Below are 27,209 nucleotides of genomic sequence, written 5' to 3'. Positions count from 1 at the left end.
AGGAGATACACACCAGACTTGAGAGCAATCTGTCTATTGAAATCGTTTTTAATGTGAATGAGGTGATCTCTGCAATAAATAAGAGCGATTAGGTAGGTGACGGGGTGATGTGCGAGGAATAAGCCCCTGGACCCTATAGCATCCCAGTGGATTTATACAAATGGGTTCAGCCCAACCTGGACTGAGTCTGCATGTGTCCCTTTCTTTTAAAAAAGGTGACCGTAATAACCCGGACTGCTGTAGCCCCATTTCACTCTTGGATTCCATCGTAAAAGTGGCCTGGCACATCGTCTTGAACAGACTACAGACATGGGCGGACAGGGGGTATTTCAGAAATACAGTATTGTTTCCGCCAAGGGATTGGTACCATAGAACAGGGTCTAAATTTTAGCCTCCTATGGGGTAAATATACAAAGGTTAAAGTTAAACAGGGTAGTCTTTCTGTGCTTTCTCGATTTCGGCCTTTCATTGCGTTAACCACTTGAAACTTTGGAGTATCCTAGAGTCCATGGGGGTAGAAGAGCTGCTGATTAACTTTTTTTTTTTAAACAGTCCTACTTCGATGCCCAGGCAAGCGTTAGCATTGGGTAAGCAGGTGAACGAAGCCGCAATTTCCCTGTCAGGAAGGGGGTAAGGCATTTGCTGCGCCCTGGCCCCCCTCCTCTTCACCTTATACATTAATAGTCTGGGTGCCACTGTGTTGAGGGAAGGTCAGGATTTACCCAGCATTGGAAAGCGGCAAATTGGAGCCCTGCTCTACACCCACAACGTTGTCCTCCTGCCTCAAACCAATAGGTTTACAGAAAACTGTCGGGTTTTGTCTCTTGTCTAGGCTCGACCTGAAGGTAAAGATCACCAAAACCTGTGTTATGAAATGCAGCAAACCAAAAGTCTAGTGCCGAGACATTCTCATAGATAAAAGAAAACTCGAATTGGTTAATTATTTTTCCTACCTGGGTATTGTGTTTGAAAAGCAGGGCTCATGGAGCATGGCCATAAACACCAGAAAATTACTGTTTGCTAAAGCTATAGGAGCCCTAATAAATTTCTGGAAAATTAAACAAGCGCCCCATTGAGGATTTGCTGACCATCTACAAAGTTAAATGTATTCCAGTAGCTATGTATGGAGCAGGCATTTGGTGCTCTGCAAACACAGCGTCCCTACAGCTGGTTGAGAATATTTTTTTTTTAATTCTTTTTAGCTGCCCCTAACAGCACAGCCACGTTTATCTGCCACACTGAGTTGGTCTACCATATTTATCTGACCTAATTAAAATCCAGCCAGTTTTACTTTGGCACAAGGTCTGGACCAGTACTGCGACTAGGCTAAATCGGGAGGTAATCAATGATTGTCAGAATTTGCAACGGCCACTTTGCATCCCATGGCTTGCGCTCGTTAAAAACCTTTTGAACGATTTAGGGCATCCCGAGTAGGTCAACCCAGACAGCCTGTCCCGGCAACCATGAAGGAACTAGATTTATTATGCCTAGACCACTTGGAGATGATTCGATTGTCTGACAAGGTTATGAAATCGTCTGCCAGGGAACACCAATTACTCTTGATACTACCGGGTCTAACCTTATTTATCTATAACATCAGGTAATTATGGCAGGATGCTGTTGATGCGTTTACGCCTAGGCAACTTCCATAACAGGGTTACTTTCCCTAAGAAACGACTGGTCCCGTACCCTGTGCCCATGTGACGATCTCTCTGGTCAGTCAACAATCCATGTTATTTTACTTTGTTAATTTTATACCCTTATTAGGATAAGAGATGGATCCTGCCCATTTTAAAAAGGCTAAACGCAAGTCGACCCGCTTTTATCAAGTTACAATTTTTATGAAAATGTTTACTGACCCGATAGTTACATTTCTTAAAAGGGGTGGTTAGTTCTAGAATGAGCATACAGGGAAATGCCAAACTGTAGGTGTATATGATTTTTTATTTTTATTTCCTGACTGCCATTGTATTTTGTTATAACTTTAACCTGTTTTTATTGGATTGTTGATTGTAATATTTATGTACTTTCGTAATTTTCTCTTTTATATTGTACTGTGCTTTTACGATTTGATATTCTTAAAAAAAGCGTAATTTGACTTGAATGAATAAATCAAATTTAACAGACCAATTGGCCAAACCTGTATTTGTACTTGAAAATACCTGGTTGATGCTTTCACCTCAACAGTAACTGGTGAACAAACTAATTCCCATTTTTAGGAAACCTTTCCAGCACAACAATGAAAGGTTTGATGAAATAAAATTCAGCCAACAGTGATGGGGCATGGTTAGGCGACATGCAATTCTATGTTAAAGATTAGATTACTACTAAGGAATCAATTGGCTTTCAATAAAAACAAACCTGATGCTTTATAGCGATCAAATCACTTGCAACCCATCACAGGAACAAAGAGAAAAACACTTACAATACACAATAGGATGCCATACATTTTACTTTAAGACAAGTGCCCAGATAAAGAAACCATATTTTTAAATTACCTTATCAGGACTTCACCCAGATGTCCAGATAACGCTCCATCAATGTATTCTTCTGTGTTTGCAAGCTTTAAAAGAAAAAAAATATGAAAATACCAAACTTTACAATCAGCACATGGGCAGGCACTTTAACAATTAACTGAGAAATAGAGGATGCAGTATAAAATGCTATAACCTGTAATCTATCAATGCGTTGCAAACATCTCTAAACTGGCTTAGTATACGCCCCCCCCCCCCCCCCTCGAAATCATAACTCTCGAATACAATATCCATCATAAACGGGAGAAGAGTTGGCCTAACAGCGATGGCGGTCGACCTCTAATCTGGGAAACTGTGTTTGAGTCTCGGCAATGATGCTGAACATCCTGTGATTCTGGGCAAATCACTTAATCTCCCCGTGCCTAACAAAAATAAAAGTGTCCTCATGTAATGCAACTGGTGCTAGGTAAGCAGTCGGATACCTGGTCCGGGTCAAGTTTGCGCTATATAAAACGCTAAAATAAATAAATGCAAACTCTACTTTAGGGAAATTTTGACCAGTATTTAAGCAAGGCGTCAATTATATCAAGTGATATATCCTATGTAATGACAGTTATTACTCATTTCAAATCACTTATGTCAAAATGTCTACGGTTGATCTACCCTAGAATCAAACCCCAAGTACTGGGCTCATACAATATCATTCCTTTAGTCTTGCAAAAGTCTGTGTCCAACAGACACTGGAAGTTGTCTGGCTGGGTGTATGGTAAAGCGGAGGACTACAGCTCATGCACTTTACCCCACTATGTGCCTACTGGGCACTGAAGCCAGGAACAGGGTTGAGTAGTGCCCAAACCAGACCCCGTTACTTAACAGAGGTTAGGTCAGAAGGACACATGTAGGGTGTGGCCTCTGGCCACTTCCAAATGGTGGCATAATTTCCTAATTCAATAAGGTCCCAATTTCTCCCTCAAAGGGCTCAAACTCATGCGACCAACTCAGAATGCCCTCCAGTACTTTAAGGCTGCATTCTGTTTAATGATCAACCGACTGTAATCAATCTTCTTCTGGACAAACTATCAGTCTTTACTGGTCATCTCACACCCTACAGCTAAATAAAAAACATATCAGGTTGGTCACTGCTATTCCAATATTCTCATCCAGTTACAATCTTCTCTACGAACACTGGTTGTACAAGTTGATTCTCTATATACTGTACCAAAGTGAGGTACAGGGTGCACAGAGTCCAGTGGATCCCCCGAGACGAAAGTAGATACACTAAATGCTCTTTGAGGCAGTGTGGTCGAGCTGTTAGGCTCAGTTGTGTTAAGCATTTGTTGTACACACTCCGGCAAGAAATGATCACACACAATGATTAAAGAAGATACCAAATGTAATCACAGTTTAAGTATACAACGTGGACAGTGCATTTCTCAACCAGTTCAATGGTAACCCTATGGACAAAAAAAAAAAAATCAATGTAACTTTACAGGTAAGTACACAACTTATAATTCCAGTCTGAGTTTTAGGACCAACTCTGGGCAAGGGTCAGAAAAACGTAGGGACTGCATCAGCAGCAGCATGGGGACAGCCAGGTGCAGATGTGAAATTCAGTCACTGGGGCCTAATGTTAGTGAATGGAAACTAAGGGCACACAGAGGTGTAGGTAAGTAAAATCGAAGTTGGGGAAGGCACAAGGCAGCACCAAACACACCCTCAGAGGCGACCGGGTGCAAAGTGCCCAACACAATGTCAGGCGCCAAACGCAAAGCAATGGAGACTATTGATTTAGAACAAAGGCTGCAGGCTAGGAGCAAGAACCTGGACAAAGAACCAGTGGCTCTGGAGGTCTGTTGGGATGTTGAGGGGCACCAGGGTACCCGGTCAGGCTCCGCAAGGCCAGGGGTGTCCTTTGAGGTTAAAAGATACTTGCCAGAGCAGGTTGCGGTTAGGCGTTCTTTTGTGTTGAGGCGGCAGGCGTTACCGGGAAGTCCAGGAGAGGTCACCCTTATGACCGGTGGGCCACTGACTCGGGCTAGAGGCGTCGGGTGCAGAGGTAAGTCCGGAGGTCTGTTTGTACGGCTCAGCAGGGTACGGGAGCTCTTGAGGGTTTCTTTGTGGACAGAGGCACTGTCCCCGGAAGTTCTTGGTCTTTAGGGAAGGCAGGCAGTAAGCCTGTGGTTGTAGACGTCGTTAGGCCTACATGATGATTCGCTTTTGACACGTTTCTTCGAGGGCTGCAGACAGGCCAGAAGCGCTGGGGCCAAGTCAGTTGTCTAGCGTCTTCACTGCTGGTACAGCTCTTTGGTCCTTCTTTAGGTCACCAGGAATCTGAGGATCAAGGTTCAGGGGTGCTCCTAAATACTCAATTATGGGTTGTTAAAGGTTCTGGCAGGTAGTCAGTGGTCTACTTACCTTTAGAGTGACTAAATCCTTTGTATGTTGACTCCCTTTGGGGAGGAGGTATACCCTAATCCCATTGGCTAAAATACTCACAACCATTATGGAGGATTTTCGAAGGAGGGGGTCACTTCAGCTCCGCACACCATAGGGGTGGTCCTGGCTGAGAGGGACACACCTAATTACTATTTCCCCACCAACCTTGCCGTCACCGGTGGTGCTTGGTCCGGGGAGGGAGGGGGCAGGCAGCACGACAGGCATCTCCACTATCTGGAGTAGCCCTGGCTAGCATAAAAGGAAGAAAGCCTTTGACGCTTAGTTTCTGATCCACGAGAGCACAAGGCTCCCACCTCAGGGGTAGTGGCAGGCTGGTGAATACCAGTCAGCTACACACTTGCAGTAGTTGGGTTCAAGAGGCACCCGAGTGCATTTATTAATGAATCCACCACTGGCATCAGTGTGGGTTTATTAAATCTGAGATGTTTGGTACCAAACATCTTGCGTTTCAGTAAAATCAGGGATCTAAGGAACTCGTATTGACAAGCTTCCAGCCCATGTACTCAGCATGGCTTCGCCATGCACTTATGCCTAAGAATAGACGTGTGTTTTTATGATGTTACTTGTGTATTTTTACTGAATAAAACATGTTTTTCTTTAATACTAAAAGGTGTGATAGTTTGGAAATCTAGTAGACTACCATCAGTGCATTTGTATTATTGGAAATCTAGTAGACTACCATCAGTGCATTTGTATTATTGGATCAAGGGGATCATACTGTTTTTAAGTCGAAGCCTGCATTGCAGGGCATGCCCTGCTGCAGGCAAAGAGATAGTGAGCAGGGGATTTCAGTATGGCGTGAAGCCACGCCCCCTTTTTCCATTGGCAGGCCTCTGGAAACTGAGGCCTGCCATTGGAAAAAGCTCGTGTTTAGCAGATTTGTCTGCTCTGGATCCCACCTCTCGAGGACTCCATGACCTGCCTTACGGTAGCACGACAATATTTTTAGAAATATCGCCTTGGCAACCATGAGGCAGGTCAGGGAGTCCTGGAGGGGCGGGATTCAGTATCCTGTTCACGCCCCCTTTTTGTGTGAGTGTGCTTTTAGTCCTTGTTGCCTCGTTCTCCTTGGTGGAAGGAGGCATACAGTGTACGCAAATGAGGGCTTTCACGGCAGCTTTACTGCCGCGCGGCCAATGCTTGTTCAGAAAGGCTTACGTTAGCATGACTTTAACAAGCCGTCCTATTTTTCTAGCCAAAGATAGTTCTTCCTTTTTTCCCCTGTCTCCTAGAGAGTCGTCGTCCTACAAAATCCATTTAATTCCTTTGGTGGTTGCAGTAGTCGCCCTGCACCACTTCTTGCTAGCAGGGGTTTTTTCTTGCAGTGAGGGTCAACTGTCTAACCCCTTCCCTGCTCTCAAATGTTCTGCTCGTGCATGCTCACGGCTCACCCCTGGTCTTCCGCAGAGCAGTGACTAGCCCCTGTCGAGCCACAGGGGCCGGAGCGGGGCTGCCCCCTTGAAGACATGCGCGATCTCCAGGTAGGACGTTTCCTGCCCGCTTCTCGTTCCTTTAAAACTGAACCCCGTTGACCCCTAAGTTCATGTGAATCGCGTGTTCGGAGAGTGCGGTGCACGGATAAAGAACAGACAAAAACTTTGTTGGGCCTGCATGCTTCGTGTGAGTGTTGGTGGCATTGCCGTCCGATACGGAATGCTGGTATGTTCGCTATTTCACCGACAGCTGCTGCAGTGTCAGTCTTGACTTAGATTACCACGGGGAAGACGGGGAGGAGAGGGGCTTCCACGGACGAGATATTTACACGCTCCTGGGTCTGAGGTGTTACTGTGGGCATCTGAGGTGTGGGTTCGCCTGCTTTGTGGCGGCTTCTGGGTGTTGTGGGGTCTGCTGTAGTGGTAAGTGGGGAGGAATGCCTCAAGTTTGTCGCCCAGCAAGCATGCCTATAAATAGTGTCCGTATTGGAATGAGCAGCAAAGTCAGGCCTGGCGGTTGCTGCTGAGCCGTCCCAAAAGACTCTAAGTTATTCATACAGTAGATTACGAATGAGGCGTGAAGCGCTGCCGGACGTGCCCGCAACCAGGGGGCAGGTTGCCCATTCCCTCCAATCTGAGACAATCAAAGTAACACATAAAAGCTGGCGTGCTGAGTGCACAGCCTGCCTGCTGCCTTGATTGTGAGTGTCCCGGCTAATTTGAACATTAGTAAACACCGCACCACAACAGTTTGACGCAGGTTAAACAAGCATTTTCAATGCGATAGGTCTCGCCTTTGGGACCTTGTAAGGATTTAGTAATGCAGCATATTGTGCAGCCCCGGAGAGTTTGGGGTGACTGGTCTTTGATGAGCTAGCTGTGTCCTGTTATTTTGGGCAAATCACTTAAAATACAAGCAGTGATTTCAAAAGGGTGAAGGGGTTGGGAGAGACGGCACAGGGTGAGCAGGCTGCCTCGAGCAGGAAACACAAGGCAATGGTGCAAATGAAAGCAGTGTCCTGTGATTTTGGACAAATCACTTAAAATACAAGCAGCAATCTCGGAGAGGTGGTGGGGCTGGGGTGAAGGAGTACAAAAGTTAATGTTTTTGCACCAAGGATAGTGTGCTGCTAAATACTTATATGATCCTAAAAGCGAGACCTATTGGCTATGCCAATGCTTGTTTGGTATTTTTACCTCATTTCCCTTGATTGTATTAAGGGGTACCTTCTTTCTTACACTAAGAATAGACTTGGACATAACAGGGGCGTATCTGCGCATGCGGTTATGCTGTCACCAGAGGTATAGTACATCCTCCCTCAGGGCTTTAAATCCTGCTGTAGGGGCGACTTACCTATGCCTTTGGCAGGGATTTGTGTCAGGTCAACTCTTCACTTTTTGTTGCACCAAAACACGCAGGCTGCAGTGGCAGTATGCATGTGTTTGGTGTGGCGTATCTTAAGCTGGCATAACATGTTGTAACCCTTAGAGGCGATATCTGGTCACAAATCTTTAGGTACCACCAGGGACTCATGTGTGAGCCTGAGGTGTGCCAATTGTGGAAACAAAGGTAGCTTTGGGAAATTACACTGGCAACCCGATTTGCAGGGACCCAGTGTTCATTCAGTCAAAGTTGCATTCAGTCAGGCAACCGTGTGTGTGTGCAGAGGGGGTTGGGGAATGAAGCTGGGATCCATGCCAAAAGGAGCACTTTCCTGCACTGGTTAACACCCCTGCTCAACAGGCTGGACTCCTATTCGAACCTTGTCATTTGTATTACTACACATTCTGAAATCTTGAAAGATACCTCCATTTGAAGACCCGCCACCCAATGAAGTTTGATGGTCTACATCGGCAAGAAATTAAACATTTTACCACTGAGTAATACAGGTTTCTTCACAAATTCCTCAAAACCGTATCTGTTCCTAGCCACTCCTTATAACAAAACGTCTGTTTTGTATGAATATTTTTTCTCTGCAAGTACTATATTGTGTATAAGCTCTAACTCCATTACTGTGAATAAGCACCATGCGAAAATCATTCCACTTGTGTGCACACTGTTGGCTTTCTAAAAAGGAAACCTGCCACTACATCATCTTTCTCTTGCACATACACAACCTTGTAAATTGAATCTTCCATACGCACAGATACTCTAGCCATCTCTGCAGATGAATCCAAAGTACCCTCTGTTGTAAAGAGGTTTAAAATCACGTTATGCATTTGTTCCGTTTGGTTATATATATTTAAAAAAAAGGGGGGGGCTAGGGGTGTGTTGTGCATTATGTCATGGTAGTTCTGTGGTAGCTATTGAAGTGCCTGAGCAGTTGTGAATACTGTTCCTGCTACGGCTTTGTACCTTAGAAGTAAATCAGTTATATCAAGGATCCTGTGTGGAGTACTTTACTACACACTGTTCGAGACGAATGACAATCAGAAATTAAGCTTACCTGCATGTTCATATATCCATCGACAGATACTAGATAACCTTTGTATTCCATTCCCCATTTTAGTTTGACCATTACTGGCTTGCCAGTCAGTCCATTGAGGAAAGGCTTTGGGTTCAGTGGCAAACTCTGTAAAAATAGACAAAAAAGCACGATTAGATTAATTATAACTGCTTTCATGGGATCACTCCACTTTTTTACTGCTACATCCGAAAAAAATCTTACGTTTTAACAGAAGGCATCATTTATGCTTGGCATGGATGATTCAGTAGGAACATCGGCATCACAAACAAATTTATAAAAACGCTAATCGGGGGCTACGTTAAAAAACTGCTGTTATAATGGTAAGTCAAGCTGCTTTTTGCAATCATAACCGTTATTGGAGAAAAAAAAACTCTGCCTGCTGCAAAACACAAAGACGGAAGGAAAGCAAGTTTCAGATATCGCTACGACCATGCTGTACGGACTTGACAGTCTGAGGCGGTCTAGATCCAACTCCATAATTACCATTATACGGCGCAAGATCAGCACGTTTATCTTTACAAAATAAAACCACAAGACCACGCTTTATACAATTAGAAGCTGGGTTATTTGGATAATAAAAATACTGTTATTTACAACTCTAAAATGTTACTTTCGAAACCCAGACGTTGAAACAATCTATGCTTGCAACCATCAAAAAGCGGCCAACTGGCAAATGAAATGCTATCCTAATGTACATCCTTACAGTTACTACATGCCCCCATGCAAGAAAGAATACGGGGATGCTCGCTAAAATTCAATTCACTGGTGGTATTCAGATGAGCTTGAAGCCATCTTTAACAATATTCGCTTTTCCTGGCATTTGAGGGCCTGTGGTCCAAACCAACAGAGCACAGGCCGTAATTTGCACCACTTATCAATGTCCAGACAGTTTTACAATACGAAATATCGGCTACAGGCCACGTTTGGCCTACAGGGTTACAAAAGAACGCATAGCGGTTATTGAACAAAGCCGTGATGAGGCAGACTGAATAGATTCCGTACAATCAACCGTACGCTTCTTGATAAAAACCAGGTGAAAACGAGCCGACGATGGCGGGAAGGTAGCATGCAGACAATTAATACGAATACAGCGGCGACATATACCCATCTTCTTAAGTGAAGCACAGAAAACAACCCATTGGGAATGCACCGGTCGACTCACCATGCTGGGTTAATTTTCCCTCACCGGGAAAACAAAAAAAAATTCCTCCCCGGGGCCGTAGAAATCACGCGCCACCGCTGGAGTGCTGCGAAAGAAAATGGCGAGCGGAAACGCAACCTTACACCTTTCACCAGACCAAAACGTCAAATCTGATTGGACCCGTGCGAATATCTGACCCCGGAAGCGAAAGAGGCTCTCCGATCGATGAGAGAGAAGCAGCTGGAAACAAAAAACGGACAAGAACGACAAGCAAGCTGAAACACCATGTTGGAATGTGGAGAATTCGTCATGTCGCGCGTTGCAGGCGTGGAGTAGCAGCTGCACCTTTGAGCAGCAGTATGTTGTTTCTCTCGTTTCGTGATTCTCCATGCGTGTGAGATTTTTTTAATAAACTATTTTAATTCTTTTGAACACAAGTGTGTGAGATATTTATGTGAAGTTTACAATGTTTTGTGCCAGAAACTTTGGAGTTCCGTCCGTTGTTCAAATGGATACGATGACTATGCCTTCTTGTTTTAACTACATACCAGCCAAGTTTGCCAGGTTCATGGGTAATGTTCTGCTCCAGCCTAGACTTTATCCTTTGAATCCTGGGACTTGTAGTCCTATTTTATAATGAAATAAACAAGACTACATGTCCCAAAAACAAAAAAAAAACCTGGACTGGTGCAGCACATCATGCATGGACCTGGGCAACTTGGCAGGGCTGTAACTAACTCAGCAGCCACGTTTAGATCAACAAACCAAAGTAATAAATAATTGTGAAGGATTAGTCAAATCAAGAAAAGCTTTGTTTCGATTGCATTTTTTAACAATCATAAAAGTGCAGATAAAATACAGAAATAACACAAAAATTTACACCAGCATACAAATACAGTGGCCATTAAAACATTTTTGGACTTTAATATATGATCCATAGTCTTAAAAACAGTGAATGTTAAAGTGACAATGCGCCTAAAAGATCTCAGCCCCTATATCACAACACTCTTCATTAATCAAAGCACTTTCTTCAAAAACATGGATATCCTCCAGGCTACATGTTCATTTTCTAAATGCTGGAGCTTAATAAAAGCCGGACAACATTGCCTCAGTCCCCAGATTTTCAAAAGTGGAACTATCCACGCCTTTCTTAACTCTGTATAAAATTTACAAAATAAGATTAAGTGAAATGAAGATTGAACCGACTGATTATCACAAGGACATAGTTGTAATTCACTTGCCCAGTCATTCATTTTTGGAAAGAAACAAATCTGTGGATGGTCCCCAATCTAAATCTGATTAATAGCAGCCTATCAAATCCGCCAGGTACAAATATTAAATATGGCTGCAGACTAAAAGTAGTAAGAACCATCTGATGCTGCTGGACACTTGGCTTCATAATTTCCACAAATAGTCTTAAAATATCCAGCAATTGATGGCCCTCCTTTCTTAGATTTTTTCTGGTGATCAACTTGATGGAGCACGGGTTGGTGAAATATTCCATAAACTCTTTCACAAATTTGCCCCATTGGATTTTTGGGCCCCTTCCAGTCTCAGGCTATTCTGTAAAATCTCCCTATTTAGCTTGGTCTCTTCTTTTGACCAGATCCTGTGCCAAAGGAGAATTCGTTCCAATTTTATGAGGTCGGATATGTATGGGAGGCCCTGCTCGGCATGACAGACATACGTGGAGGTGCTGGCTTAAACTGACAAAATGTATCTTAAAAATTTATTCTCCACTAGTTGAATTGGGTGTCAGCAAACCCCCAGACACCCGCTCCATATATTGCAGTTGAAACACATTTTGCTTTATATATTTGTAAAAGTTCTCTTGGGGGTTTCCTACCCAGTTTTCTTTAAAAGCTGGCCAGAGTAGTTGCTGTTCTGATAAATGCCAGCTTTTTTTCAAAGACAGCTTGGGCCCACGTATCATTCTGACTAAAAAGAATCCCTAGATATGAAAAACTGTTAGTTGGGGCTACTAGATGCCCATCCACATACATATCCCTACACTTCTGGTTCCCACATCCACATCTCATTATAAAAATCTTTGAGGTGTTAATACTAAGTCCAAGGTCCTTCATAAAGTTAGAAAAACTATTTAAAACCTTCTAGAGACCAATCTGCGTGCCGGACATTAAAACAGCATTGTCTGCATATAAAAGAGATGGTAAGGGACGGTTGCCTATTTGTGGAAAATCTTGAGCATCCTTAAAAAGTGCCTTCCCTAGCCCATTATTATAAAGGTTCAAAAGGAAGGGGGCTAGGCCACAGCCTTGCCTAACCCCCTCCTAATAGGTAAAGAGGCAGTGCGCTCTCCACTCAGGCCAAAGTGCACTCGTGATTTTGCTCCATGGTAAAGGCATTTAAGGAAGTAAATGATATTGTTGTCAACCCCCAATCTTTCTAAAATCTCCCAAAGCTAAGCATGACTCACAAAATCAAAGGCCGCCATGATATCGACAAAAGCTAAAAACAGTCTACCCTTTTTCGCCCTGATATACTTCCCCACAAAGATAGCTACATTTAAACTTTGCTGTACAGTCCCTAATTCTATTATAGGACCGGAGGCTTTGGATTATGCTTCTCTTTCTTTTATTTGCTACTCTCAGCAGCCAATGAAAATCGTTTTGTATGCAAATAAAACTACATTTCCCATGATGCTTGTCTATACATCACATCCTGTATAGCCCTATAAGAGCCACTGTATCCTGTTTCTACACCTCTTTCTTTGCTGCTCATGCAGGAAGTTAAGTGCTCAAGAACTATAATATGATGATGTATTTGTCTACTATTGCACGTTCATTGTTAATTGTTGAGATTGTTATTGTTGTGCTTATAGTTGCACGTAGATCAAGCTATGTTTTAATTTGCTGTTCGGCATTTGTATGCGCATATCGCGCTGTGTGTTGTGACCCCCCCTTTTCTTATTTTTAAGACTGCGCGTTCATCGCGCTGTTTGCAGAGTGATCTTCCTCATCAGGTTTGCATCGTGCTTTGATTAGTTGGCCTCTGGGCGTTTGGCAGGCTCTTGCGGGGAGTTGTGACGCGCTCCCGTTGGGAGCAGTGAATAATTAACACATCTGGTCCTTTCTTAAAACAAAAGTCATGGTAATGATTAATCGCGAGTAACACGCTCAAAAGGCTCCTGCTGGGAGAAGTTTATTAACGCAGTGCGAACGCGCTCAAAAGGCTTCTGAAAGGAGCAGTTTAGTAACGTGGTGCGAACGCGCTCAAAAGGCTCCTGCTGGGAGCAGTTTAGTAATGCGGTGCGCTCCCCGCTGGGAGCGGTGACATTTTTTAGTGCGGGTGGCCCGATTAGGCTTAATTTTACTTCCCGCTGGTCTCAAGTACCACGCAGTCTGCAGCTTACATTTACAGATTTATACGCCACAGGCTCCCCTCACGTTTATGCGCTTAATGATTTTATCAAGTCAATGTGGCCTAGGGACAAGGTCTTTGACTCCTATTCGAGAGGTTCAGGGTTCGAATCCTGGTTGTGTTTTTACAAGTTACAAAACTGTAGTTAAATTTCACTTTATATTTAAATTTGAATTCATATTAATATTTAGGCTTGATATTTTCTCAATCATAATACTGCACTGGCTTGTGTGTGCGTGATAGCGCTATTTGTTTAGCTACTCTGGCCCAGAACAAGGTCGCTCCCACGGGGGCGGAGATGCCGTGCTGTCATTGGCAGCATTAGAAAAGAGTCACTGTAAGACAGTGGTTAAGGTCTACATTCTTACTCAAAATTAGGTGTTCAAATCATGGTGTTTCAATTATTATGGTTTTCTGAATTAACATTACTCCTGTCACTTCCATAGGGTTGTTCTGATCACTACGCTTTCTCGCGCTTCCCCGCCAAATGCTTTCCCTAGTAGCCGAGTGCGGTTATGGAGTCATAACGCCCCGGTGTGCGTGGCCCAAATTGGGCTACATTTGGGCAGTTTGGCCTACGCACGTCGCACGCGTCCCCTGCTTGCTTCGAGGTTCATAATGCCTCGGGTTTCACATGGAGCAGTTTTTTCCTGGTACACCTTCCCGGCTGTAGCAATAGGCTGGCCCTTGGATTGCGCGCACGCTCCTGGTATCTCAGTATGACTCTGACGCCATTGAGGCTGGAACAGTTTGACTACAGCGTTGCTGAGGAGCCGATACATTAGTATCTTTCTATTTGAGTACGCACAGGGTTGGTTCCCCCTCTACTCCTCATTACGCTGTGCTTTGCACTACAATATTAAATACGGACAGCCTTTGTCAATTGTTGGACAGGCCTCGGGGAAGGCCAGCTCCCTCCCCGCATGACGGGGACCGAACCCCTGCTCTCCCTGTATCCCCGACCAGAACCATCCCGGCGACCCGCTGGGGCAGCCCACGACCCGTCCACAACGGTACTCCAGCCCCTGAACACCCCAGTATCGGCTGGCCCGGGCCCCCATCAGCACCCCTGCCCCGGCCCAGCTGCCATCTTTGGACACTACGTAACAAGGCCGCGTGGCCTCGGCTCGACCCCAACCCTGGGCCTGGCCAGGCCCCGACATCGAGGCACCACCATCCACCTAGGGGGTGAAGAGACCACTTGGCAGGTCAATGGGAGAAGGAGTGTCAATGGCTCCCCTCCGCCAGGTGTCGATCGCCCCGGCCTCCCCGGGCGCTGGCTCCACCCCCCTGCTGGGTGTCTGGACTCCCTCATCCCGGACCTCCCGACCTCCAAGTGCGAGGGTCCGGACATCAAAGGAGACCAGGCCTATAACAGGGGCAGCTCCAGAGCAGGAAGGCAGTTGTATCTTGGAGTCGAGAGACACCGTGAGGAACTCATCCTTGGAGGCCTGCTGGCGCTGCCGCGGCCCTTTCTTGTGAACCATCTCCGAAGCCTGCTGACGCTGCCGCGGCCCTTTCTTGTGAACCATCTCCGAAGCCTGCTGGCGCTGCCGCTGCCCTCTTCAACGTGAACCATCGTCTTGGCCTGCTGGCGCTGCCGCGGCCTTTCTCGTCGTGAACCATCTCCGAAGCCTGCTGGCGCTGCCGCAGCCCTCTCCAACGTGAACCATCGTCTTGGCCTGCTGGCGCTGCCGCGGCCTTTCTCGTCGTGCACCATCTTCGTAGCCTGCTGGCGCTGCCGCGGCCCTCCTCGCTGTGAACCATTGTCCTAGCCTGCTGGCGCTGCCGCGGCCCATCTTGCGGACCCCCAAGCTCGAGGATTGTGAGCTTCCCTCTTGCCGCACCTGTACCGGACCGGTACTAAGACTGTCCCGCTACCCCTTTCCCCTACAGAGACTAGAATTGGGAGGACCCTCGTGTCCTGACCCCCCCTGTATCGTTCATCCCCTTGCCTCAAGATTCTTATATAAAGTGTGTTGAACTCATCCTTGTGTGGTGTCCATCTGTGGGGGGGAAGTTACTTGTCTGTACGATCGCCGGAGACGGCTCTCACCGGAGGCCTCTCCCCCCTGTACTGGGCCGACCCTCCGGGTCCCCGTCTAACATTGGTGGCCAGCGGCGCGATCCGAGCCAACGCATAATCGTACAGAGAGTAACTCACCCCACGACACACAACCACCATGACAACAAAAGAGAGCGGAACAACGGAAAAATTCCAGATGGAAAAACTAGAGGAATACAGCCACAGAGAACTAAAACAATTCTGCATAGAACCGGGCATTGCTACCACAGGACTGAGCACGAAAGAGGACTTCAAACACGCCCTGGAAACTTGAGCAGAGACGGGTACGGCCGTACCCCAAAACCAAAGCCTCGAGACAACCGAAACAAGCACCGAGCCGACAGAAGAAAGAAGACCGGGTCTCTCACCAGAGGAGGCCCGAGAACGAGAGAAGAGCAGGCTCCACGAATTGGAACTGGCTCGACTTCGCTTAGATGGAGAACTCAAATTGGCGGAACAAAAAATAACTTTGGAACACTTACGGCTCCGAGAGGAGCGAGAAGAGAAACAAAGGCAGAGAGAGTTAGAAGAGAAAAAGCTAGCCTACGAGCATGAGCGCAACTTGAAGGAACTAGAGATTCGGAGGCAGAACAAAGATCTCGGGGTCCCCGGGCACCCGAGCCCCCCTGTCACTACGGACCCCAAGGTCCACATCCCCAAGGATGTCGTCAGAGAATATTACCGGAACGACGATATCCAGCAATGGTTCAAAGCCTACGAAGTAGCCATGACCTCCCACCGGATTCCCCGGAGCGACTGGGGAGCCGGGTTATGGGGGAGGTTTGTCAACGAAAGACGAGACGCCCTGCTGCAACTCCCGGACCATCAGATGACGTCCTACAACCACATGAAAGCCGCCCTCCTCACTCGATACGGACTCACGCCCGAGATGTACCGACAGAGGTTCCGCGACTGCAAACGGATCCCGGGTACGACTTGGGTGGAGTACATGAACTTCTTTAGCCGAGCCTTTGAGGGGTGGATCAAGGGCAGCAAGGTGACCACTTACGAGCAACTCTTTGACCTTATTGTATGGGAGCACCTTTCTAACAACTGCTTCGTCGAGCTCAGGCAGCATCTCCTTGACAGTAAACTGACTGAACCTCGGCAACTCGCCGTCGAGGCTGACTGATGGGAAAGCACCCGAGTTTCCCGAAACGGGCCCAGCGAACAGAACAGAGCCGCCCAAGGGTTCCATCGCCCCCGAGGGGGAGGAGGAGGCCAGGGTCGGGGCAGAGACACCGTCCCGGTGGCTCCCGCCAGCAACACCCCGCCCCCGGCCGGCAGGGGGAACCTCCCGATGCGACCAGGTTTCCGCGCCAATGTTACCTGCTACCGATGCCAGCGACCCGGCCACTACGCCAATGATCCCAACTGCCCAAAGAACCAGAGCCCTATGCCCCGCCAGGTCGCTGCCGCCGCCCTGGGAGAAGAGCAAACCCAAGAAGACACTGAAGAGTACGAGCCAGACCAGCCCGAGTGGGAACCAGCCGCCATGTCCCTGGTCTGCCTAGGGGAAAGAGACCTGATCCCGCGGGCCCCCTTCCCGCCAACACGCAGAAGTACAGCCAGTGGGTCAACATTAATGGGCACCGGGCTGAAGCCCTCCGCGACACTGGGGCCAGTGTGACTGCAGCCCGCTGCCGTCTGGTGACCCCGGACCAGATCTTGCCAAATATCCTTTGCCCAGTACGGTCGGCCGACAATTCAGAAAGCCTATGTCGGATGGCCTGCGTCCCCTTCGAGTGGGGAGGAGTATCCGGAATACTGAAAGTGACTGTCCGCGATGATGCCCCAGTGGACTGCCTCCTGTGGAACGACCTCGAAAGTTCTCCCTGGTCAGCCGTCGAGACAAGAGAGCACCTGGGGATGCTGGGCCTCCCTGAATGGGTCTGCGTAACGACCCGGTCCATGGCCGCCCGCGCCATCCCCAGTCCCGAAGAACCCGAATGGCCAGAGCCTCCTCCCCCGATCGTCCAAGAGGGAGCCACCCTGGAAGCCAGTTCTCCGGAACACAGCGAAGGAGGACTCGATCGGCTCCGGGACCTTCCCGAACTGGCCCAGTGGCGTCAAGAGGGTGGCCCCACCCAGGAACAATTCAGACAGGAGCAGAGAGCATGTCCTTCCCTCGAGGGACTCCGGCAGCAAGCCCTCGCCCAGAGCGCAGGAGACACCTCGGGGGCCCACTGATTTATTGGGACAATGACCTGCTCTACAGTGAGCAAAAGATTGCTGAGCTGGGGGCCAGCCGGGTGCTGGTGGTCCCCCTCCGCTTCAGAGACTTCCTCTTGAGCCTAGCACACGATGTGCCCCTTGCCGGACACTTGGGGCAAGACAAAACGTACAGCCGCCTGGTGACCCACTTCTACTGGCCCAAAATGAGGAATGATGTATCCAACCACTGCCGGGCCTGCCCCACCTGCCAGGCCAGCAGGAAGAGCGGCCGAAAGATCAAAGCACCCTTGCAGCCTTTCCCCATCGTCACCACCCCGTTTGAACGGGTGGGAATAGACATTGTGGGGCCCCTGGACCCCCGAACAGCACAAGGGCACCGCTTCATTCTAGTCCTGGTGGACCACGCCACCCGCTATCCTGAGGCCATCCCTCTTCGGACCGCGACGGCGCCCGTGGTAGGCCGAGCCCTGATGGGGATCTTCTCGCGGGTGGGCTTCCCCCGGGAAGTCGTCAGTGACAGGGGCACGAACTTTATCTCTAAATACATGAAGTCTCTCTGGCAACAGTGCGGGGTCACCTACAAATTCACGACCCCCTATCACCCGCAAGGAAATGGACTGGTCGAGCGGTTTAACCGCACCCTCAAGGGGATGATCATGGGTCTAGAAGAACCCCTACGTCGCCAATGGGATGTGCTGCTCCCGTGCCTCCTGTTCGCCTACCGAGAAGTCCCCCAGAAATCCCTGGGCTTCAGCCCATTCGAACTCCTGTATGGACACCCCGTCCGGGGGCCCCTCAGCCTGGTCAAAGAAGGGTGGGAGGTGGCCCCCCCAAAGACTCCGCCGGATGTATACAAGTATCTCCTGACCCTCCGCAACCAGACCCGGCGATTCAGGGAACTCGCCAAGACCAACCTTGAAGCCAGTCAGGAGGACATGAAGAGATGGTATGATCAGCATGCCTCCTCCATCGAGTTCGAGCCGGGACAACAAGTCTGGGTGATGTCCCCGGTTGAACCCTGCGCCCTACAGGATAAATGGACAGGGCCCTTCAAGGTGATAGAGCGCAAGGGTCCCGTCACCTACCTGATCGACATGGAGTCCCCCCGGAACCCCTTACGGGTCCTCCATGCCAACAGACTCAAACCCCACTTCGTACGCTCAGAACTCAGCCTCCTGATGGCTACCGATAGTGGGACAGAAGAAGACTCCGAGCCCCTTCCTGACCTGCTGAGGACACTCGAGCAGGACGGCTCAGTGGAAGGGGTCAGACTCTCCGATGCCTTATCCCCAGAGCAACGCCAAGACTGTCGAGTTCTCCTGCTACAATTCGCACACCTGTTTTCCCTCATCCCCGGGGTCACCCCCTGGTGCCTTCACGACGTGGACACCGGGGACAGCCCCCCTATTCGACACAGGGCGTACCGAGTGCCGGATCGGGTGCGCGCCTGCATCCAGAACGAAGTCTCCAAAATGCTGGCCCTGGGAGTGATCGAGCCATCTGACAGCCCCTGGGCCAGCCCAGTCGTGCTGGTCCCCAAGGCTGCCGCCCCGGGCGTTGCCCCCGAGCTCCGGTTCTGTGTGGACTATCGGGGCCTGAACGCCGTTACCAGAACCGACGCTCACCCATCCCCCGGGCGGATGAGCTGATTGACCGCATGGGGGCCGCCCGCTACCTGAGCATCTTCGATCTAACAGCGGGCTACTGGCAGATCGGCCTCACCCCCGGGGCCCAAGAGCGATCCGCCTTCTCTACCCCGGATGGCCACTACCACTTCAAGGTGATGCCATTCGGCATGAAAAACGCCCCAGCTACCTTCCAGAGACTCGTGAATCAGGTATTGGCGGGCCTCGAAGAATTCAGCGCCGCCTATCTGGACGATATTGCTGTATACAGTCGCCACTGGGCAGACCACCTCCACCACCTCCGGGAGGTCCTGCACGCCCTCCAGCAGGCCGGGCTCACCATCAAAGCCAGCAAATGCCAGATTGGCCAAGGGTCCGTGACCTACCTAGGACACCAGGTGGGGAGCGGTCTGGTGGCCCCCCTCCAGCTCAAGATCGCTGCCATTCAGGCCTGGCAACCACCTGTCACCCAAACCGAGGTCCGAGCCTTCCTGGGGCTCACCGGGTACTACCGCCAGTTTGTAAAGGACTATGGCAGCATTGTGGGGCCCCTCACGGAACTCACATCCAAGAAAAACCCCAAAACAGTCAACTGGACCCCGGACTGTCAAGCGGCCTTTGAGAAATTGAAGGCCGCCATGTGCATCGCCCCCGTGCTCCAGGCCCCCGACTACAGCCGGGAGTTCATAGTGCAGACAGACGCCTCAGATCATGGCATTGGGGCCGTCCTCTCTCAACTCAACACCGAGGGAGTCGATCAGCCAGTGGCCTTCATCAGCCGACGCCTGCTGGCCCGAGAACAGCGCTGGAGCACCATCGAGCGCGAGGCCTTCGCCGTGGTATGGGCCCTCAAGAAGCTCCGGCCCTATCTCTTCGGTACCCACTTCCGGGTGCAAACAGATCACCGACCCCTGCAATGGCTGATGCAAATGCGGGGAGAGAACCCAAAACTGTTGCGATGGTCCATCTCCCTGCAGGGGATGGATTTCACTGTGGAGCATCGCCCAGGCCAGGACCACGCCAACGCAGACGGCCTGTCACGCTTCTTCCGCCTCGGCGAGGAGAGTACCCAAGAGGATGGGTGACTCTCCCTGCCTTCAGCTGGGGGGGACGCATGTTGGACAGGCCTCGGGGAAGGCCCACTCCCTCCCCGCATGACGGGGACTGGACCCCTGCTCTCCCTGTATCCCCGACCAGAACCATCCCGGCGACCCGCTGGGGCAGCCCACAACCCGTCCACAACGGAACTCCAGCCCCTGAACACCCCAGTATCGGCTGGCCCGGGCCCCCGTCAGCACCCCTGCCCCGGCCCAGCTGCCATCTTTGGACACTACGTAACAAGGCCGCGTGGCCTCGGCTCGACCCCAACCCTGGGCCTGGCCAGGCCCCGACATCGAGGCACCACCATCCACCTAGGGGGTGAAGAGACCACTTGGCAGGTCAATGGGAGAAGGAGTGTCAATGGCTCCCCTCCACCAGGTGTCGATCGCCCCCGGCCTCCCCGGGCGCTGGCTCCACCCCCCTGCTGGGTGTCTGGACTCCCTCATCCCGGACCTCCCGACCTCCAAGGGCGAGGGTCCGGACATCAAAGGAGACCAGACCTATAACTGGGGCAGCTCCAGAGCAGGAAGGCAGTTGTATCTTGGAGTCGAGAGACACCGTGAGGAACTCATCCTTGGAGGCCTGCTGGCGCTGCCGCGGCCCTTTCTTGTGAACCATCTCCGAAGCTCTTGTGAACCATCTCCGAAGCCTGCTGGCGCTGCCGCGGCCCTTTCTTGTGAACCATCTCCGAAGCCTGCTGGCGCTGCCGCGGCCCTCTTCAACGTGAACCATCGTCTTGGCCTGCTGGCGCTGCCGCGGCCTTTCTCGTCGTGAACCATCTCCGAAGCCTGCTGGCGCTGCTGCGGCCCTCTCCAACGCGAACCATCGTCTTGGCCTGCTGGCGCTGCAGCGGCCTTTCTCGTCGTGCACCATCTTCGTAGCCTGCTGGCGTTGCCGCGGCCCTCCTCGCTGTGAACCATTGTCCTAGCCTGCTGGCGCTGCCGCGGCCCATCTTGCGGACCCCCAAGCTTGAGGATTGTGAGCTTCCCTCTTGCCGCACCTGTACCGGACCGGTACTAAGACTGTCCCGCTACCCCTTTCCCCTACAGAGACTAGAATTGGGAGGACCCTCGTGTCCTGACCCCCCGTATCGTTCATCCCCTTGCCTCAAGATTCTTATATAAAGTGTGTTGAACTCATCCTTGTGTGGTGTCCATCTGTGGGGGGAAGTTACTTGTCTGTACGATCGCCGGAGACGGCCCTCACCGGAGGCCTCTCCCCCTGTACTCGGCCGACCCTCCGGGTCCCCGTCTAACATCAATGCATTGGTGGGATAGATAAGGAGGATGTGATCTATTCGAAAGGAGCGCGTAAGTCTCCTGACATAACTCTGTTGACGCTCTGGTTCTCCAAGTCCTTGAGTAGGTCAACTGGGCCCAGATATGACAGTCCCTACCTCGGGATGCCAAGGCTTGATTGACACCCATCATCATTAAGTCACAAATCCATGGGCATGTTTTTTTCTCCCTACCTCAATCAACACGACGGATATTGGGGCATCCGCGCGCGTTAGACGGAGATTAGACAAGGGCACAATAGTTTACAGTTCATGCGCTGCGATCAGATACCCTGGTTACGGTGGAAGAGTCACCCAACGTCGACGCCAGTCTCCTTCTTTTCTTACTATTTGTAAAGAAATCACAGAAAGGGGTTTACCCAGACCTGGCAAGGATGCCAGGACAGACTCCTAGTCATAGCAAGACACAAACAGCGATAGGCGTTTGTATGACGCAGTCTGCGCAATCTCTTCCAAGAGACACAACTCCTTTCATAAGGATGGACAACTTTGACGTCCTGACTGCGCTGGCCCTGGACGATGGATTCCCTCTGGGACAGCTTCATCACTGGTCACATCTATACGTGGTTTCCATGCCTTAAGGCTTTCAAGGGAGGTACTCGGTGTTACTACCTGAGATTTTGATATAGTTACTTGATATAACTGTTGATTATATTGCAGAAACCTTTTACATATGTGTCTGCGGCTATTATAGCCAGTGGTTGAAGGCAGTTATGCCAGAATACGGTATTCATAACCAAATGTTTGTGACACAGTCTGTTTATGGGACCATACCTCTCAATATTGTTGATGAGTTCCAATGTTCAGGACATTTCAAGATCTACTGCTTGATTTTCTCAGTCTGTATTTAAACAGTTTATTATAAACCGGTGGGTGATATGATTGTAGTTGTGTTGGATAAGTGTTAAACTAGCATAATCCGAAGCCTCCGGTCCTGTAATAGAATAAAAAATGTGCTAGCATTCGCACCAAGAATTTTCAATTCTATTAAGGACACGGAGGCGAGGATTATCCCACCCGATTTTATTACAATATTGGTAATAACTACCCACTGCATGTACTTGCTATTCTTTATAAACAGAGGTTACGGGTTTTCCCTGTCTCATTCCTTTCAGGTTCTGGAAAAGAAGACGGAGCTGGGGTACTCCTGGTTCAGAAGATGTAAACTTTCCAGTTTGGATATGGTTCTTACGCGTTGGAGGATGATTGTTGGGACTCATGTTCCTTATTTTTGGACTGAAATTATTAATGTTATTGACCGTTAAGGTTCGAGCAAAGAAAGAGGAGGAGAAACAGGATACAGTGGCTCTTATAGGGTTATACAGGATATGATGTATGGACAGGCATCATGGGAAATGTAGTTTTATTTGCATACAAAACGATTTTCATTGGCTGCTGTGAGTAGCAAATAAAAGAAAGAGAAGCATAATCCTCACCTCCCTTTCCTTAATAGAATTGAAAATTCTTGGCGCGAATGCTAGCAAATTTTTGATCCTTCAAGAAATCCATTTTGGATGTCTGATAAAATTTGATTATCCTCTGCCCAAGCCTGTAGGCGTTTCATAATAATTTGTCCAACGACTTTGGCCTAGGAATCCAATAATGAAATAGGCCTGCCAAAGGCGGATCCTGACGATCCCCTTTTTAGGTCTCGCCTGAGCCAGTGCATGCGCTGTCCTGCGAGACATTTATTAAGTGGGTTTTCAAAGTGCTACCACACCCTTTTGCTGGCCTCATGCTTGCGGTTACGCACGCGGGCACGCGCATAGCCACCATCTGCCTTTCCGTCATTGCTCATTAGGCACATCGCTTCCTGCACCCTTCCAGCGTGATCACTTTCACTTTTTCCTGCTCCCGCACGCGCGTATCACTAGCGTGTTTTTTTTATACCTTGCAGCGCGAGGCGCACTTGCTTCCTTTTTTTTAACATAAATTTTTATTGAAAGCATTGCAGAGTCAAAATCAGTGTACAATTGGCATGGTCAGGCAAAGTCATGGTACATTCACAATGAGAAAATATTGCACAATTCAGCCCAGTAGTCTAGTCCGGTTCATGGCCACTTCCACCGTGGGGGATTCACAGAGTTCAGCCCGGTAAATGTTCCAGTGGCCCCACTTCTTGTCCCACTTCGCAGGGCAGCCACGGAGCTTGTAGACAGTTTTTTCGGCCAACATGCACCTGTCCAGTTCAGCCATACAACCCCCTCCCAAAAGCGCTGTATTACTTGACATTCCCATAATATATGGTAGAAGGTGCCAGTTTGTCCGCAACCTCTTAGGCATCTATCGTCCTCCCTCCTCCCGATTGTGGCTAACAGAGTTGCAGGCATGTAAGTCCTATGTAGGATCTTCAGCTGGATCAGTCTAAGTTGGTGGTTAATCGCCACTTCCGTGGGGGACATCAATGCCCCCTGCCACTCGTCCTCTTCCAGGTCGCCTAGGTCTGTCTGCCATTTATCTCGTAGGGGCTGAAATGTATTTGGGAGGTTATTGCAGAGCTTACGGTAAGTGTAGGAAATGGCCTTTGTCGGGAGGGGTTCTGAGACTAATCTATCCTCCAGGGGGGGGACTCGGGCAAAGAGGAGAGATCAGGGACGGCGGAGAGGAGGGTGTGTTTAATTTGGAGGTATCGGAAGGCCTCAGTTTGTGCGAGTGTGTATCTGGTTTGTAAGCCTGTAAAGGTTAAGAGTTTACCCTTATGTATCAGGTCTCCTATTGTTGAGATGCCTATTGTATTCCACTTGTCGAAACCCAAGTGGAAGCAGAGGGAACCAAGCTGTTGTGATGCCCACAGTGGGGTGGCTTTAGTGAGTCTGTTCGACCATCCCAGGCGAGCTGTGGCTTAATGCCATATTGTGACTGTGTGCGCCATAGGGCCAATGTATCTATTTTTTTGGGCTTACTGTATAGGGCCCCGAAATATCCCTCCTGTCCAGTCTGGTATCTGTCAAGGTGGAAGGCTGGGTCATTGGGTGAGCCGTGTATCCAGTGGTTAGTAGCAACCAATTGCGATGCCCAGTAATAGAGGCGCACATTTGTGAGTGCAATGCCCCCTTCATACCAGCTCAGTGTCCGCTTTTCCAGGGCAATACGAGCAGCCCTTCCATCCCACAGGAGAAGGCGGAGATCGCTCTCCACCGACCTGAAGTAGGAGTCAGGAATCGGAAAGGGGCAATTTTGGAGGGCATGTAGGAAGCGCGGGAGTGCCAACATTTTGAACAGAGCTGCTCTACCTGCGAGGGACAACGGTAGGGATCGCCAATGTGCCTCATCGTTGTGTAGTCTGCGCAATGGGGCAAGTAGATTCCGGTCGTGAAAGAGGGCGGGATTCAAAGTGATGAAAATGCCTAAATACTTGAAGCCCTCCTGAGCCACCTGTATAGAGAATCCGCGGGGCAGCGAGGGGGCGGGTAGCATGTATAGAGCCGATTTAGCCCAATTGATTGAGGAACCTGAGTACTTCCCAAAGTTAGTCAAGACGTGGAACAGACTATTGATAGAAGATTTGGGGGAAGCTACGTAGATCAGGATATCATCTGCATAGAGGGAAATCTTGACGGTCACTTCGTTGTTCCAACGGAGGCCTATGTTAGAGGCGTCGGTGCAGATCCATTGGGCAAGAAGCTCTAGGGTCAAGGCAAATAACAACAGCGACAAGGGACATCACTTGCTTGCTTTTATAACTTTCACTTTTGCCGCCGCTACACTGCATCCCTCATTAACTTTTGCAGCCAGGGGGCCGCGCTTGTATAACAGTGCTTGTTCTAATTTTGTTACCACTTAGTGAAATGCCTGCTCTACTTTCAATGAAATGAAAAAAATGCGGGTGAATAATTAATATCCATTGGTGTTAGGCGTGCATTGTTTTTAGGTTTCGCCTGGTGCCGGAGCTCCTAGCTCCGCCCAGGAGAAATCTAATGTCCCTACAGTGTGGGGCTTAGTCCCGCCCTCTGTTCCATTGGCTAGCTCCATAAATGGAGGCTAGCCATTGGAACAGAGATCTGTCCGTCATGGCCGGACCAGATTCGTGGGCGTTCCCGAGATTTTTTCCCTCTCCACCCCTCTGTGCTCGTCATCTCGGCGGTGGGCGTGTTTTTTTTTTTAATGTTTCTTTTCTTCATTCCAGGCCGACCGCCGCCGGAAGAAGTTCAGGTGAGTGCCCGTTCTCGACCTCCCCCTCCCGCTGTCCGTGTGCCGTTCCCGCCCCCCCTCCCACTGTCCGTGTGCCGTTCCCGCCCCCCCCCCCTCCCGTTGACCGTGCGCCGTTCCCGCCCCCCTCCCCCCCCCCCCCCCGCTGTCCGGAAGTCTAACTGAGATATGCTCTTTTAAGGGAGGCTTTAGTTGTGTTAATAACCAGCAGGTGTTAGCTGGAAGGGCGGGGTGTTCCGTGCTTGAAATATGACTTTAATCCCTACTTGTTTGTGTATGCAGCAGCAGTATTCGTTTGAGCCTCGACTTTGTGCACGAGAAACAATCCCAGCTGAGTTGGGCAGCAATATTCCATAGCAGCCACTAGAGGGAGCCCTTGCCCTGACTGTTTTAGAGGCACTCGTAAAAGCCGCGGCCGTGCCAGAGGAGGGGACAAGATGCCTCGGGAAAAGGCGAGCCTGTCTGCACGCTGGCGTCGGAAAATCACGACACCTTGGGTGGAACTGGTCTTTGAAATGTAATTCGACTGCGTCATTGTATGTGCTGAAAACTGCAAGTACCAGACTGCCTCACGATGTGACGTAAAGCCCAGAGTTATCTGACATGTAAATAACGCCAGGCTAGGCATCTAACGTGCACCGTCTGCAACGAGGAGATGTGTCCCTTATCTGGAAAATGCTTCTTATAGTCTGGATCGCGTCTAACAGCAAAATATCACAAATAGCAGCTCCCCGGTTCAAATCTCCGGAATTCGCTTTGCCAGATACACACCGACTGCCTCAAATGTCCGTCTTCAACTCAAGCAGGGCTCGTTTAACAGTGCTATGGATGCGGTGGGACCCACCGCCACCACCCGATGCCTTTAACCTCTTAAGGCGGAGTTCTTGTTTGGGTTTGAATGCAGGGGGTGGCAGGTACTTAGTGTGTGTCATGTGGGGGGTGTCAAGCATTCCTCAGCAAGCCTAGACTGAAGATTCCACAGTAAGGTTGGGCAGGGGTGTCCCCGAAATGGGTTGCTCGGTCCGGACCACGCAAATGGAGTGTACATTAACGGGTAGGGGGGCTGCTCTCGATGACGATAAGGAGCACATTTATTATCGAGTATGACGGAAGCGGTGCAGTGTGCCATCATGCATATAGCGCTTAATGTACGGGTTCTAAACGCAGCACTAACAAGTGTATGTGTCACTGATCTCGATTGAGCACATTGTATCTACCTAAGAAGGGGCGGAGCATCGCCTTGGGGGGTCCTAGCCTTTGATTTGCAGTTTGTACACAGACGTACTTTTAAGTAGAGAACTGCGCCTCCCACGGAGAATCGATATGTTTGCATACAGGAGCAGCTTGACACCACGGTAGGACAGAGGCAGAAAAATTGGACCGGGTCCCAGAATAAAAGTGGCCTCTATTAGCACGTAGTTTAAGAAATGTGCTCACATTTGA

General features: G+C 49.5%; 1 protein-coding gene and 1 long non-coding RNA gene across 5 annotated transcripts in view; one reads left to right on the top strand and one right to left on the bottom strand.

The window, feature by feature from the left end:
* SNRPF (small nuclear ribonucleoprotein polypeptide F) overlaps window positions 1-10,138 on the bottom strand; it is a 1,022,948-nt gene extending 1,012,810 nt beyond the window's left edge. For 2 of the 4 annotated variants that reach the window (XM_086919078.1, XM_086919080.1), the window contains exons 1-3: window positions 9,995-10,138; window positions 8,812-8,937; window positions 2,499-2,563 (exon numbers count right to left, since the gene is read on the bottom strand). In XM_086919078.1, coding sequence (XP_086775204.1) covers window positions 2,499-2,563; window positions 8,812-8,937; window positions 9,995-9,997 — 194 coding nt within the window. In that variant the 5' untranslated portion in view covers window positions 9,998-10,138. The remainder of the gene's footprint in view (window positions 1-2,498; window positions 2,564-8,811; window positions 8,938-9,994) is intronic. The other 2 variants (XM_086919079.1, XM_086919077.1) reach the window with 2 other exon arrangements.
* Window positions 10,139-10,156: 18 nt separating this feature from the next.
* LOC147751184 (uncharacterized) lies at window positions 10,157-23,052 on the top strand. The gene is made up of 2 exons (XR_015295545.1): window positions 10,157-10,367; window positions 22,733-23,052. It is a non-coding gene; the product is annotated as an uncharacterized LOC147751184 (long non-coding RNA).
* Window positions 23,053-27,209: the final 4,157 nt, after the last annotated feature.

The sequence above is a fragment of the Lissotriton vulgaris genome, chromosome 1_1 (genome assembly GCF_964263255.1).
Source record: "Lissotriton vulgaris chromosome 1_1, aLisVul1.2, whole genome shotgun sequence".
In the NCBI taxonomy this organism is placed as follows: Eukaryota; Metazoa; Chordata; class Amphibia; order Caudata; family Salamandridae; genus Lissotriton; species Lissotriton vulgaris.
This window is presented reverse-complemented; position numbering and strand designations above follow the sequence as displayed.